Source organism: Octopus sinensis, linkage group LG1 (assembly GCF_006345805.1).
Source record: "Octopus sinensis linkage group LG1, ASM634580v1, whole genome shotgun sequence".
Lineage (NCBI taxonomy): Eukaryota > Metazoa > Mollusca > Cephalopoda > Octopoda > Octopodidae > Octopus > Octopus sinensis.
This window is the reverse complement of record NC_042997.1, coordinates 52,155,299-52,171,402: the sequence shown is the minus strand read 5'-3', so window position 1 is coordinate 52,171,402 and position 16,104 is coordinate 52,155,299. Positions and strand designations below refer to the sequence as shown.

Below are 16,104 nucleotides of genomic sequence, written 5' to 3'. Positions count from 1 at the left end.
TTGTAAATTCTCACTATATATATATATATGTGACAGCGTAACCTTCACCCAACGCCAAAATAAAGAACTTTATTTCATCAAAAAATTTAGACCAAGTTTGAACACCCTGGACCAGGAATATTAAAACAAAACATTGGTCTTCCGAAAAGGAAAAATGAAATTCTAACACAACCACCACGACCACTACGACTGCTTCCACTTGCACTACTACTACAACCACCGTGGTCACTACTATTGCTGCTACGATCAACAGCCCTCTACTGGTGCTGCTATGGCCACAGTGTGAGAATTAAAATAGTAAAAAAAGGATGGAGGTGGGGGGAATTACAATTTCTCAGATCTTTAAACAGTCACTCCCGCTTGCAGTGGTATGTTTTAGGGAAAGATGAATTTATAAAAAAATTTTTTTCTGCGAGCAGATCTGATTTTGATTCGTTAAAAAATTGATGACGTTTTTCTTCCGTGGTCAAGCTTGTCGTTCTGCTTGGTTGGTTTCCTTACAGGATACAGTTATGGGTCTTTTCCTTGTATTCGTTGAAGTTTGGTTTTGATTGGTTTGGAATTATGTGACGTCAGTGAGCAGTGCCAGTGAACCGACCACTATTGCTGCTACGATCAACAGTCCTCTACTACTGCTACTGCTGCTGCCACGGCCACAGCTTAACTGCTACAACCCCAACCACCACCAAGGTTGCCAAAATTACGACCAACAGTAACAGCCACAGGTTACTACTACTACGACCAACAATCACTACTGTTGCTACCATTGGAACACAAGGTAACAAAAAAGCGGTTTCTTTTGATACCAGCAAGAAACAATAATGGACTTCTTCACTACACTCAACAGTAATATAGCGATTATACCAACTACCGACAAAACACCACCACATGGATTCTATTGAGAACAGTAAGAAACGATTATGAACTTTTCTATTACACTTTTTATAATATATTTGATAATGTTCGTTTTTTCAAGAACATGGATTCTATTGAGACCAGTAAGAAACGATTATGAACTTTTCCATTGCACTTTTTATAATATTTTTGATAAGGTTCGTTTTTTCAAGAACCGAAACATGTAAAATTCATAAGAAAATTAAAATTTATCTAATATAGTGGCGTTTTCAAACTTCTTTTTTACAAATATATATATATATATATATATATTATATATATATATATATATATAATATATATATATATTATATATATATATATATACGAGGGGGTGTATGAAAAGTTTTGAGCTTAACCTAGAAACGGGGCTGCTAGGTAGCTGAAACATTTTTTCTGGTAAGTACAGTCTTTTCGGAGTATTCGTGCTCATTTTCATGATTCTGATATTTTAATTTTGTTTTGTTACAGATTTTTGAATAAACAAGTGTCGGGGTTACAAGGAAAATGGAGGAAACTGAGAATCGTGCTGTCATAAAGTACCTTCATTTGAAAGGCATGACTCCATCAGAAATCCATAAAAATATGGTGAGAACCTTAACAGACAATGCTCCTTCATACGCAACAGTCAAACAGTTGGTAAACGAATTCCAGCGTGGCAGAGAGAGTGTGGAAGATGATCCCAGACCAGGAAGACCTCCAACTGCAACCACCGAGGACAATATTGACCTTGCTCTTGGTATGATAATGCAAGATCGTCGAATATCATGTCGTTGGGCAGCCAAGAGACTGGGCATCTCAACTGAGAGAGCAGACAACATTGTGACAAAAGAACTTGGGTTCTCAAAGGTTTCTGCAAGGTGGGTCCCTCGCCTTTTGACTCCTGAACAGAAATGCGCCAGGTGCACTTTGTCCTCGAGCAATCTGGAAGTGTTTGAAACCGATGAAGAGAGCTTTCTTGCTCGTTTCATTACTATGGACGAAAGTTGGGTTCATCATTACCAGCCTGAAATCAAAGAAGGCCAGGGTCAGTCCTTCAGCTGGCAAGGTCCTGGCTTCCGTTTTTTTTTTGGGGGGGGGGTGTTCCCAAGTTGTCTTGCTGATCGATTACCTTGAAAAGGATCACACCGTGACAGGGATGTATTATTCTCAGCTACTGAAACGCCTCCGAGAAGCAAACAAAGAATAAAGGCAGGGAATGCTCACTAGAGGAGTCATTTTTCATCACGACAATGCTCCAGCCCACACCTCAGTGATTGCCATGGTAGCAGTTCGTGATTGTGGATATGAACTTGTTCCCCATCCGCACTATTCGCCAGACTTAGCCCCCTCTGACTTACATCTATTCCCAAAAATGAAAGATACCCTGGCTGGTCGCCATTTTGGTAGTGACAATGACGTCATAGACGCTGTAGTAAGTTTCTTGGAGTCTCAAACAAAAGAGTTCCTCTATGCCGAGATAATGGCGCTTCAGCATCGCTGGAGAAAGTGTTCAGCTATCGAGGGGGACTATGTTGAAAAATAAATCACTTCTGTCTTGTACCATGTTTTGTTGTTTTGAAGCTCAAGACTTTTCATACACCCCTCGTATATTAAGTTAGACATGGCCTGGACCAATCTCTGGTCGAAACATAAGTTTATCTAAGTTTTATATATATATATATAAGACGTGTTCTAAAAACAGTCCATTCTCCCTGACACTACATAAGAGAAGCAAAATAAATTCTTCACTTTCTATTTTTGTTTATTTAGAGAATTGACTCTGATAGGAAATTGATGATTTTATTAGAAGATTTTAAAGAAGAGTGAGAATATATTGTTGAGGATTCCAACTAAGAGAGTGACAAACGATAGGAAAATATTAAAGATAAAGACAATCACTTGAATAAAGTTCATTTGATCCAATGTAAGAAATTCTCTGAGTGGGAATCTAAGCTAAAGGTGGGTTGTTCCAAGCTGAAAGCAAAAAGAATCATAAGAAGATGTTATTTGGATCCAACAACATGTGGTTGTTGCTTTATTTGGTTCACATCTACGTGATTGTGCTGTTCTTATACACATATGCATCCTACACCACATCCAAGAAAAGAAAGCCATTTGTCTTATTTGCAGAGGTTAAATCACCAATACCTTTTAACCACTAGTTCACAACTGAACTATTTCTTCTCTTCATCTCTTTTGTCTGCTATGCAATGGCTTCTGCTACACTATAGTTACATATCTGCTCTACTTGCTTTCTTCGAATTACTTTTTCTATATCTCATTTTCCAAACAGAACCCTCAACCTTTTCTACCAGCTGGCTGGAATTCCCCCCGAACTCACATTTTTCTGATAGATCAGTGGTTCTTGATTATTTTTTGCTTATGGACACCTTTGATTCATATCTTACTCTACTGAACTTCCATAGCCATTTGATGTGTAAAAAAAAATCCTACTGTATTTTTATTGTTAAATATTTTAGTAATTGCATAAAAAAAAATGAAAAAAAAAAGGCATCGGAAGGGCGATGCATACCCTGCGCGCAGATAAACTTTTTCGCAAATGCGTTGCTTACCCACGCTTTTTAATTGAACTGAATTAATTTTTTTAAGTATCACCATTGTAAGTATTTATACTCCAGTGAAATTAAGAAATCAACTCGTAAATAAACGAAACCCTCTAATCCATCACAGTACACACACACACAGAGTTGCATATGTATGTATATGCCTGCATATGTCTATGCACAAAGGTGCATCATGATCTATACACATGCAGACGAAAAAGTAAGCGAACAAAATAATATGACTACTTGCTTATCGGGAAATCTGTAAGTTCGATTTTGTAAATTTTTTTTTTATGTATCACCATTATACTCTAGTGAAATTAAGAAATCAAGTCGTAAATAAACCAAACCCTCGAATCTATCATTGTACACACACACACACACACACAATCACACATGCAGAGTCGCATATCTATGTATTTATGTATGTATATATCCATCGTGTCTATGCGCATAGGTACACCATGATCTATACACATGCAGACGAGAGTCGATTCATATGAAAAAGAAAGTGAACAAAATAGTATAACCACTTGCTTATCGAGAAATTTGTGAGTTCGATTTAAAAATGAATTTATTTATTTTTTAAAAGATAATCAGACCAAAGGTTCATCATTTCGAGCCACTTACCCAATGAATATTTCTGCCAAATGTGGTGAAAATCCGTTCAGTAGTTTTCCGGTAAATTTGCAAACACACAGACAAACAGACAAAGACAAGTGATTACAATACCCTGCTTTCACTTACATGTGCAGGGTAATTTAAATATTTTGTGTATTGTACAAGTATAAGCAATTTATTACACATAAATTTTAACAATAAAATCCTATGTGGTCTGTGGCTGAGAACCACTACTATAGATGCTCAAGGTGAATATCACCAAATTAATCCCTTGCCAACAATATGGAAGCCCTAACCAGGTCATAGGCATACTTTTTCTCTTCTATCTTATATAAAAATGAACTTGACTTGTCATTATTGTTGCTACTCTTATTATCAAGTATACTCTACTCTGTACTATCCTCTTTCATCATATTCAGATAACTGAGGCCAAACAAGCCTCTATTATCTGAAAGCTTCATATTAATTAAATAATTATACCTATTAATTGTACATATGTACAAAGATAAATGGAACAACCAGGAAAATGTGAGGTTTTTTTTTCTAAGCTTGTAAAAGCCTTTTCTCAGAATTCTTATAACTCAGTTAATTACTTCGAAGAATCACATTTATAATACTTTATATACATATGTATGTATGTATGTATGTATGTATGTATGTATGTGTATATTAAGTATATATATGCCATTCACCATTTGAGTCTGACAAGCCATCCGTGAAGCTTTTAATTGGTCACCCTAATACCAGACATATATTTAACTGCATGTAAATATGTATCATCATCATCATCATCATCCTATAGCATATACTTTCCATGCTGGCATGGGTTTGACTAGAACTGGTAAGTAAGTGAGTTGCATCAGGCTCCAGTTTGATTTGGCATGGTTTCTAATGGGTGCATTTTACATGCCATTTACGTGACACTGGCAATGACCACGGTTACGACAAACAACACAAGGAACATTCCCCTTCTTCAGCTGCGTGTTTCGAAGGTAATATATATATATTACCTATATGTGTGTGAGTGTGTGTGTTAGAAAGATGCTACTTTAGTAAATTTGGTAAAATTAGTCGTAAAAATGCAGTAAAAATCAATCATTACTGGTACTGAATTTTGAAAAAAGCCAAAAGCCTTCAAACATTGTTACATTTTGTATTTTATTTAGAATTTATTTTTAATATTCAAAACAATGTATACAAGTATGATGTATAGTAAATTTGAGAACAATTGGTCCGCCTCACTCAAAAGGGAAAATGCAATCCAAAATACAGATCATTGTTTTTACTGTGTTTGTGCACAAAGTGCTGTGAAGTGGTTAGTACAAATCAATAGCAGTATAAAAAAAAGTACAGTCTTAGGTTTTTGTAAGAGTGATGGTTACAAATGAGAATTATTCACAAGACCCTAAGTTGAGTATAAAATAAGAAGTTATGATCAGTTATTTCAATCGACATTTAACATTAGAACAAATAAAAGAATCTATTTTATGGAAACTGGAACTTTAACCAAAACAAATTTAATATTTATTGCATAATCAAGTACTAGCACACTTGGATTGGTTCATGAATAAAGTTAACTAAAATGAACAAAGAAGGAAAAAATTATTTGTTGAACTGAAGCACAATCCATTTTATGTTTAATCTAATAAATTCTAAGTTTACATAAGCATGCACACACACATTTACAAATATTCTTATCACTCAAAAATCATTTCATGAGCTTGACATGCTCTTGTGAATATTTACATGTAGTTAATATGTACATATGCAATTTAGCTTGCAGTTGATACTCATTTTTGTTTATTAACTGGCTGATTTAAAATGTCAGTTGCTTCACTCAGAGATCAACTAATTTGAAAAGTTACTCAAGAAATCTGATATGTTACTTGTTTATTGTTAAATATTGTGATATATGAAATTTGGTCAAAAGACTTTATCAAAAGTATAAACCATGTGATATTTTTTCAAAAGCACATGACAATGTTTTGGTGCTAACTATGCAGGTGTTTTTTTTCTTTTGCACTAGATTTACTATACGAAATTTACAACTATTGTTTGAATAGACAGAAGCAAGATTTATGTTATAATGTAGAGTAATATTGAATTTTCATGTAGCATGTTATTGTTGAAGTTTATAATTATAATTGATGTAATAAAAGGTGAAATATAAATTTACTTTTCTCTATTCTTTTTTTATATATATTTGCTTAGAATATAATTTATATCTGGAGAGTAGGTATGTTTAAATATTATACGTTCAATAATATTGTGGAAGAATGTCTGCTATAGTCAAATATGCATGTTAGAGGCTGCCATGGGCATATTGGAAAAGAATAACTTTGATTCAACACATTTTACATATTTGTAGAATAGACCAATACTAAATGCTTTGATTTCAAAATTTGTAAGAATAGAACCCTTGTCTCTATTTAAAAAAAATCTAATTAGGGTAAATTAAATGCAGTCTGGTAGTTAAAAATCAAACTTAAAGACTTTATAGAAAACTTTTGTTAAATTAAGAATAGGCTTAATTACAAGTGGTAAATAACTAATTAAAGTATAAATATCTTTTGAAGAAAATAAGTTTTGTGTTTATTTATTTTTACAAAAATCATTCCAAGTGTAAACTTTTGGAGAATGGAATACATTAATAGAAGTTGGTTGGCACTAATTGTAGTTAAGATTTATGTTCTTAGGGATTGAGTTTCTACATGCTTTGCATTATAATACCTGTTCTTTGCGAAAAAAAAAGTTTTTGAAAGAAAATACAACGAAAGCCAAGTTACAAGAAAAGAAAGTAAAAGAATTAATGTTTCAAATTGAAGTTTCTCATTCTATATGGTAAATCTTGTACTCAGTGACAGTCCTTAGTTTTGTTTCCTGTTCAGTCATAATTATTCTTATAAAAGAGAATATGTACTAAGACTGGAAATAATTCAGTCTTGCCTGACAAAGCCGGTAGCCTCTGAGTAGTTCACTATTAAAATATTTAATTGTTAGATTTAGTCATAGCCTGTTAAACCTTTCTGCAGCTATTTGAAATGACCTAATAAGATAACTATATTTGTTTTTTTTTTACTAGGTTACTCTAAAAGAGAAGTTTATCATACATATAACACCTTTAAAAAACTATCTACAAATTAAATTCAATTGGAAAGTTTAAAAGTGTCTTATATAGTCCTGAAAATAGTTTAAATAAAATAATTTCTAAAAGAGATGAAATCTGATTTGTTAAATTAAAAACTTTTACCATTAAAATATTAAAAAAAAACATATAATAACAATAATAATCCTTTCTATTAAAAGTACAAGGCCTGAAATTTGGTGGGAGGAGACTAGTTGATCACATCGACCCCAGTGTTTCACTGGTACTTAATTTATCAACCACGAAAGGATGAAAGGCTAAGTCAACCTTGGCAGAGTTTGAACTCAGAGCATAAAGATGGAGGAAATACCACTGAGCATTTCACTTGGTGTGCTAATGTTTCTGCCAGCTCACTGCCTTAATAATAATAATATTGATAATGTTTAAAAATAACAGACCTTTAAAACAAAATTTGGGTTAAAATTCTGGAAAATGAAATATAAGCCAAACCCTCAGAAAGATTGTATTTACAGTATAATCATTTTAAAAACTGGATAAGAACGTTTTTAAAGTTTTTTGAATAGTTAAAATATATGAATAGCAAAAAGAGTTTTTCTTTTATTACTTTGAAAATATAGTGAAACTGATTTTGTTTTTAATGAAGAAAATATATATGTTTTGTGAATAAGAATTAAGTGAGTCATTAAAAAAAATTGATTATGCTTCTTTGTTCTCTGGATGAGAAATAGCAAAAACATATGAAGGCGGTTTATTTGGAAACGATTCTAAATCATAACTGGCACACTTATCAAAGTCTTGAGGCCGGAGTTGATGGCTTTTGAGTCCTTTTGGCTCCAGAAGGGCCTTCAGTCCCTGGAATGAAAAGGAAAAGTAACAGAAATCAGCAGTCAAGAAATAAAGAAGAAAATAATGGAAAGCTGAATTTAATTTGGTAAAATCAAGTGAGTGTTTCTTTTTTTAATGCAGGGAATATTAAAAAGCTATTTAGAAATGAATAAAATAAAAAGACTTAAAGAAAAGACAATATTAGTCTATGATGGATATTATTTTAATTATTCCAGCATGTGTAGGGAACACTTCTGAACATATTTTAGTATTATTAGCAAGCTGGCAAAATCATTAACATGCTGGGCAAAATACTTAGCAGCATTTCACCCATCTTTACATTCTGAGTTCAAATTCTGCTGAAATTGACTATGCCTTTCATCCTTCTAGGGTCAATAAATTAAATGCCAAGCAAGCACTGGGATCAATGTAATCAACTTAACCCCAAAATTGCTGGCCTTGTGCTAAAATTTGAGACTATCATTAGACTTTTTCAGTGAAGCATAGAATTTATTGAAGATTGAATTATTATTATTAATTAGTTTTTAATGTTGCTGATGTAAAGAGTAACATTAATTTGACTATTGGTCTTTATGCAGATGGAATTCCTGAGTAATTTTTCTAAGTAATTTAGTTTCTTAGTTTGGTATAATTTGCTGAAGTTCAACTAAGTGCTAGCTAAAAATAAATATATATGACCTATAATTCAGGATGAATGGGAAGAAAAGAATTTAAAGTGATATTGTTAAACTGGGTAGAATTACGACAGAATTTTGTAGAATTTTTAGAAGTAAATAAAAGAAACAAATGATTGAATTTTTAGAATACAAGAAACATGAATGACCAGTGTTAGGTTTTTAAAGCTTATACTTACTAGAAATGAATTCTTTCTTCTATTTAACAGACAAAGTAGCAAAGTAAATCACATAAATGATAGTTCTTAAGGAACTGAATGTAAACCATATAGTTAACACTTGATTTGGATTGTACAAAGAGTTTGTTTACACTGAGATTCAAATGCCTTTTAATTTGAAAATTATTTATATCTAATAAATACTGCTAGTTATATCTACCAGTTATAGAATAAAGACTTCAAGCCAACTTGTGTGGTTAACTAAAATTTCTGGAGTAATAAACATAGACCAGCAATATTCTGGCGTGTATAAACATCACCCATGTAAATATGGGTGATGTTTATATTTGAACAGCTATTTAAAACATGACAGTTTTAGTACAAAGAGCTTAATTTTCATTTGTCATTTGTTTCTAGGACACCTCTAAGGTACTAATCACACTAGCAAATAAAGTCTGTAATAAGAGGTTTGGTAGTAAAAAAAATAGCCAAGCTAGTTGTTGTTTAGACTCAAATCAACCTTGATCATACAGGCCTATGATCAAAGGCTTCAAGTTGTGACTGTCCAGTTTAACTCTTTAGCATTCAAATTACTCTGTCAAAGGCAATGCTTACTTATTCATGTTGTTTTGAATTAATCATGCATTATCTTGTAGCTTTGAGATTTCGATGATGAAATTGTTTATTTTTAGAATGACATTGTAGGGTAGGTGTGGGAGGTCAGATCTGGCTAGTTTGAACATAAAGCAAGTAGAACTCTTTGGCCAGATATGGCTGATTTAAATGCTAAAAGGTTAAAGAGCATTTCAGATTACATTGTTTACGTGCCCTGTTTAAAACAGTAGTGTGTGATCTGAGAAAATTTCATTGCTATTTCTAGCAGGCTGAATAGCTGCATAGGGACTCACCCCTTGACCAAATTAATTGATAGAGTCTGTAATATTCATAGATTATTAACAGCAGAAATATTAACAATTCAATACCTTATATTTTTGTATTATTACTAATGTTAGTAACATTGAAAAATTCGTTTCTACTCTGGACACAAGGCTCGAAATTTTGGGGGAGGGGGCCAGTCGATTAGATCGACCCCAGTATGCAATTGGTACCTAATTTATCGACCCCAAAAAGATGAAAGACAAAGTTGGCCTCGGCAGAATTTGAACTCAGAAAGAAATACTACTAAGTATTTCGCCCGGCATGCTAATGTTTCTGCCAGCTTGCCATCTTAATAACATTGAAAAATTGACATAGTAATGGTAATTGCAGTGCTTAAACTAAACATTTGTAGAATTAGTACATTAATATAGTCAGCTTATTGTTAGATATTGTTAAACTAGTTTCGTAACTTAAGCTATTTTTGAAATATTATAAGAATTAGAAAATGTGACCCAGGATGTTAAATGACAGAAGTTAAGTAACTGTAATTGTTGATGTTAATTTAAAAGTTTATCAAGAAATCACTTATGGGCATAGTTGATAACACCACAAGACTCTTTGGGTATAGTTGATAACACTACAAGACTCTTTGAACTCTTTTATTGGGGTAATTTGAACTATTGTAAAAATACTCCAGTTGATTCCATTGATTATGCCCCAAATTTGACTTATAGTTTTAAAAAAATCCAAACTGTATGGGTCTACTCTGTTTTAACAGCATAACATTAAAATTATACCAGTTCTGTCTTTTCCTACTAAATGAGTAAGATTATATTTTATTATATTTTATTAAAATTGATTTTGAATTTTGGTGGAAAGTCAGCAATTTGTGGGGAGGAGCAGTCAATTGCATTGACCCCAGGATTCAAATGGCACTTTATTAAATCCAAAAGAATGAATGCAAAGTCAATTTTGTCAGAATTTGAACTCAGAATATATAGATGGACAAAATACTACTCAGCATTTTGCCTGGCATGCTAACGTTTCTGTCAGCTTGCTGCCTTAGTTCATCACATTATATCGATACATTAATATTGGAATTATTAAGCAATAATTTCTTTCTATATTTGAAAATTCCATCTTTTTCATGAATGAGATGTTACCTTTTGGATTGATTTTTAATAGAAGTCCAAATTTTGGTGCAAACGATTTCACCAAAGTGAATATTGCATTCAACTGTGGAATTATTGACTCAGTTGATAAATGCACATTCTCACTAAATGTGTAATTTCTCACTAAATGTGTAATTAACTAAATACGAGTATTAAAATTTTCATGAACAGTACTGAACTTCTACATTGTCTATTAAATGTAATAAATTCTTGATAAATTTTGGGTTGCAAAAGTATAATTATATTTAATTACTTCAATGTGAAGAGAAAAGAGGTGGCCAGCATGGAAAACGGATGTTAAATGATGATGATGGTGATTATTATATATATATATATATATATGTATATACACATACATATACTGTTGTGTCTGGGGAGAGTAATTTTCTTTTAGTGCCTTATAATGTAAAATTTCCACTTATTTCTTATTTTTATTTTCCTAAAATTTTCATTGCGTCTTGCAACCTTTTCAATAGTCTTGACTCTGTCCGTTATTTACTAAATACAAAAACGAAATATATACATACATATATATATATATATATATATATATAATATATATATATATACAAATACACACACGTAATATTTTGGACTGAGTATGTATCAATTAGTATGTTGAGTAAAGCACGTTCACAGCTTTGGTATACATACACACGATCAATACAAATTATTGTTGACAATTTTATGTACAACCCATGCAATTCAGTTTTCAATTTTATTTTATATATAATATGCATTGTCATTATTGTCTGTCTGTCTGTCTACACAACCATGCAAGTAAGCCTGTACAACTTCCACCTTTTTATACAATGTGTATTGTTGATTGTTTTATAATTATTTATTTATGTAACCACTGGAAGTTTTTTTATGCAATGTGTATTGTGACTGTCGTATGTTTATACATGTTACTTTCAGAATGAGTCTGTATGTCACTGAAGCATGGCAGCATGAAAGTTTTGATGTATGTAGGCACATATATACACACTAATTGAATATAGGCACATATGAGTGTGTGGCTGTGTGTATATATACAAATACTGGTGTATGTATGTGTATGTCTGCTAATAACCCTCCTGCCCCCCTAGAGAGTGGTCATCCATAAATGACGGCCAATCCTACATCACAGTAGGATGTCAGATCAAAGATATAAGTCTGCCATGCATTCTACATCCAAATAGCTAACAGACACTATTAATCACATACAGGTGGCACATGTGTATGTGCACGTGCATGTGTGTGTGCGTGTGTGTGTATGTGTGTGTGCATGTGTGTGCACGTGTGTGTGTGTGCGTGTGTTTGTATGCCTATATATGTGTCCATGTCAAATAAACGTAGATTCCTGCCCCTTAACCTTAATATAATCCTTTTCTGACAGTTTTACCCTCTTTCTTCTATGATTCTGTGTTTTTAATTTACAGTGTGAATGTGTAGGTGTGTAAATGCATGTGTGTTTGAGTGTGTCTATCTGTACGCTTGTGAGTGTGTGTTCAGGAATGCACCCTGCCCCTTTAAACTAAATCTAATCTTTCTTGTATTCTCTATATTTTATTACTTTAACTTTTACATGGACAACTGTTGTTGGTCATAATCAAGATACAGCAGGCTCAAACAACATGCGAAGGACATCTCAGTACATCTAGCAGGACATTCCCTTCTTAATGCATGTACCTGATGTGACAGAAACTGTACTGATTGATGCAACACTATTAGATGCACAGAATCCTACCTGTAGCAGACAGTTTCAGGATGAGTTGAAACGATTGTCATACTGAATAAATACTAGTACCAAATCTATCTTCCATCTACTTCATCAATTGTATACATATATATATATATATAATATATATATATAATATATATATATATATATATCACTCTCTCTCTTCGGAGAGGCACAAGCACCTACACGCACATATACACACACGGCAGTAACTTCCGCCTGCCGAATTCAATCACAAAGCTTCGGTCAGCTCGGGGCTATAGCAGAAGACACCTACCCAAAGTGCCACGTAGTGGGACTGAACCCGAAACCATGTAGCTAGGAATATATATATATATATATATATATATATATATATATGATGATATATATATATATATAATATATATATATATATATGATGATATATATATATATATATATATTGTGTGTGTGTGTGTGTGGGTGTGTGTTATATGTGGAGCTATATTTGTAGTAAATAGGAATAAGTGGTTTTTGACTGGTATTTCTAAATTTTCGGTATGTGGCTAAGCAACTTGTTGCTTAACCCTATTTATTTATATATATATGTATATAAAGAACTTTTTGTTCCTATCGATAATGGTTATATTTCCATACCGAAACTACTTGGTAATAATTATTAATTTTTTGAATTAATAATTATTTACCCTTATATTATAATATATATATATATATATATATATATATATATATCATCATCATCATCATTTAGCGTCGTTTTCCATGCTAGCATGGGTTGGACGGTTCAACTGGGGTCTGGGGAGCCCGAAGGCTGCACCAGGCCAGTCAGATCTGGCAGTGTTTCTACAGCTGGATGCCCTTCCTAACGCCAACCACTCCGAGAGTGTAGTGGTTGATTTTATGTGCCACCGACACAGGTGCCAGACGAGGCTGGCGAACGGCCACGCTCGGATGGTGTTTTTGCATAGGTGGACTGTCTACGTCGCCGGGTCTTCGGATGGTGTCTTTATGTGCCACCGACACAGGTGCCAGATGTGGCTGGCGAACGGCCACGATCGGATGGTTTTCTTGTGTGCCACCGGTACTGGAACCACAAAGATACAAATTCCATTGATGTTCATCTATTTTGATTTGGTTTGATTTCACTTGCCTCAACAGGTCTTCACAAGTGTCACGCGTGTCACACACTTGCCTCAACAGGTCTCCACAAGTGTCACACACTTGCCTCTGCCTCAACAGTCTTCACAAGTGTCACACACTTGCCTCTGCCTCAACAGGTCTTCACAAGTGTCATAAGAGGGAAGGTAAGCACAGGTGGACTGACTACGTCGCCGGGTCTTTGGATGGTGGTGGTGTTTTTATGTGCCACCGACACAGGTGCCAGGTGAGGCTGGCGAACGGCCACGATCAGATGGTGTTTGTTGTGCCCACAGCACGGAGGCCAGTCGACGGCCACGTTCGGATGGTTTTCTTGTGTGCCACCGGTACTGGAACCACAAAGATACAAATTCCATTGATATTCATCTATTTTGATTTGGTTTGATTTCACTTGCCTCAACAGGTCTTCACAAGGGTCACACACTTGCCTCAACAGGTCTCCACAAGTGTCACACACTTGCCTCTGCCTCAACAGGTCTTCACATATATATATGTTGCCAGCCAGGAAGAATGAATCAGGCTGCAGAATGTGCCCTGTGTAGAGATTCTGTGGTTTGAACTTATGATCATGTAGTCTGCAGTCCATTGAATTAATCTAACAACTATTATGTAACCTCATTCCTGACTTGCAGTTTCCTTTTGACATTTTTCTTGCTTCCAGTCATGTCTCAAAGAAAAATTGAGAAATATAGTAGACTTATATTTGTAATGTTACATTTAGCTTGTAATGAAGGATTATGAAAGGAGTTTTATATAGAGAATAGATGAAAAACAAACAAAAAAAAACTGTTTCATTGAATGTGTGTGTCTGGATTTGATGACAACACAAGGATAATATATTAGAGGCTATAACAAGTGTTTGCCACAAATAGAATGACATTACTGAACAAACATGTTGGCAGTTGAACAGGACAAAATAAAGAAACTCATAGTTTGGATTTTCCAGTTCAAACAAGTGTGATAAATAGTAATTAAGCTAATGCACTGAATGTAAATGCTACTGCTGCTGCTGCTGATGATGATAATGATGATGATGAGGATGAGGCTGACGATGATTATGATGATAATAATGTGTATGATGATGTTCAGGGTGATGATGAAGATTTCATCAACCCACCTCCAGGTTTATTTTCATTTTACTTAAAATTTTGTAGGAAATGTTTTACAACTTACCGATTTTGCATTTGATTGCTTGAGAACCAAAACTAAGGCAACAATTGGAATAAAAATGGCTGAGACAAGAGCCATTGTCCAGCCAATTCCAACAGCCCAATCTGGATATACATAGGTCCCTGATGGTCTTTTGTATGTGAGTTCAGTATAGTTTACTACACTCATTATAAATATTGTCTGAAAAACAAAAGAGAAAATACTTTTTATTTAAATGAATGGCTAAAATGTATGATAAATAATTGAAGAGATAATCTTAATGCATATTTGATATTTCAAAGCTAAACATATATATTTTTTCCTATAAGGTTACTTTATACTAAATTAATAACATTTTAGTTTTCTCCCTAAGATAGTACTTTAGTTTTGATTCTTTGTGGAAATTATTTAATTTCACTTCAATAGTCTGTTGGCAGAATAGTTAAAGAATTGAACAATATGCTTGTAGTATTTAGTTTCAGCACTTTATGTTCTGAATTCAAACTATGCAAAGGTCAGCTTCACTTTTCTTCCTTCCCAGGATTGAAGAAACAAAGTACCAGTTAAGTATTAGGTCTATTTTTATTGTCCCCACAGAGTATCTTAGACATGAATGGAGTTATAATAGAAGACTGAAAAAGCTTCTGAGAGTTAATGTGTTAGGGAAAGCACAAGCCTCACAATTTCCATATCCATCATCTTTAAAGTCAACTGATGGACACCAACAATGTGTAGGCGGCGAGCTGGCAGAGCTGTTAGCACGTCGGGTGAAATGCGTAGCCGTATTTCGTCTGCCGTTACGTTCTGAGTTCAAATTCCGCCGAGGTTGACTTTCCCTTTCATCCTTTCGGGGTCGATAAATTAAGTACCAGTCATGCACTGGGGTCGATGTAATCGACTTAATCCGTTTGTCTGTTCTTGTTTGTCCCCTCTGTGTTTAGCCCCTTGTGGGTAGTAAAGAAATAGCTATTGTTGTACATTTTTGTTTGACTTAATTTATCCAAATTAGAGGGAGAAATTTCCACAGACTTATCCAAAGGAATATTTGGTAGCCATTTAAATGGATTGTTGGAGTTATTTATTCAATCCTAGCTTGAGGGTACCATGGAGGTATAAGAGTACATATCCTCAAACACAGTTCTTCACTTTTCATAAAACTTCTATATGAAGGCATATGGTTAACTATTACTCAACCA

The 16,104-nt window shown here is 33.7% G+C and overlaps 2 protein-coding genes across 2 annotated transcripts in view; one reads left to right on the top strand and one right to left on the bottom strand.

Moving 5' to 3' along the window:
• Positions 1 to 1,401: 1,401 nt before the first annotated feature.
• LOC115210074 (protein GVQW3-like) lies at positions 1,402 to 2,419 on the top strand. The gene is made up of 2 exons (XM_029778634.1): positions 1,402 to 1,921; positions 2,214 to 2,419. Exons 1-2 carry the CDS (start codon positions 1,402 to 1,404, stop codon positions 2,417 to 2,419), a joined length of 726 nt encoding a protein of 241 aa, XP_029634494.1.
• A 5,104-nt stretch (positions 2,420 to 7,523) lies between these two features.
• The window catches only part of LOC115212939 (sodium- and chloride-dependent taurine transporter), a 100,732-nt gene continuing 92,151 nt past the window's right edge, over positions 7,524 to 16,104 (bottom strand). Inside the window, exons 12-13 of the mRNA XM_029781788.2 lie at positions 14,933 to 15,109; positions 7,524 to 8,019 (exon numbers count right to left, since the gene is read on the bottom strand). Coding sequence (XP_029637648.1) covers positions 7,864 to 8,019; positions 14,933 to 15,109 — 333 coding nt within the window. The 3' untranslated portion in view covers positions 7,524 to 7,863. The remainder of the gene's footprint in view (positions 8,020 to 14,932; positions 15,110 to 16,104) is intronic.

Bases quoted from the DNA above. Each gene is read 5' to 3' on its own strand.
- LOC115210074 (XM_029778634.1), top strand. From the start codon at position 1,402: ATGGAGGAAACTGAGAATCGTGCTGTCATAAAGTACCTTCATTTGAAA. The intron at 1,922-2,213 runs GTCAGTCCTTCA...ACTATTCGCCAG, and splicing joins TGAAATCAAAGAAGGCCAGG to ACTTAGCCCCCTCTGACTTA.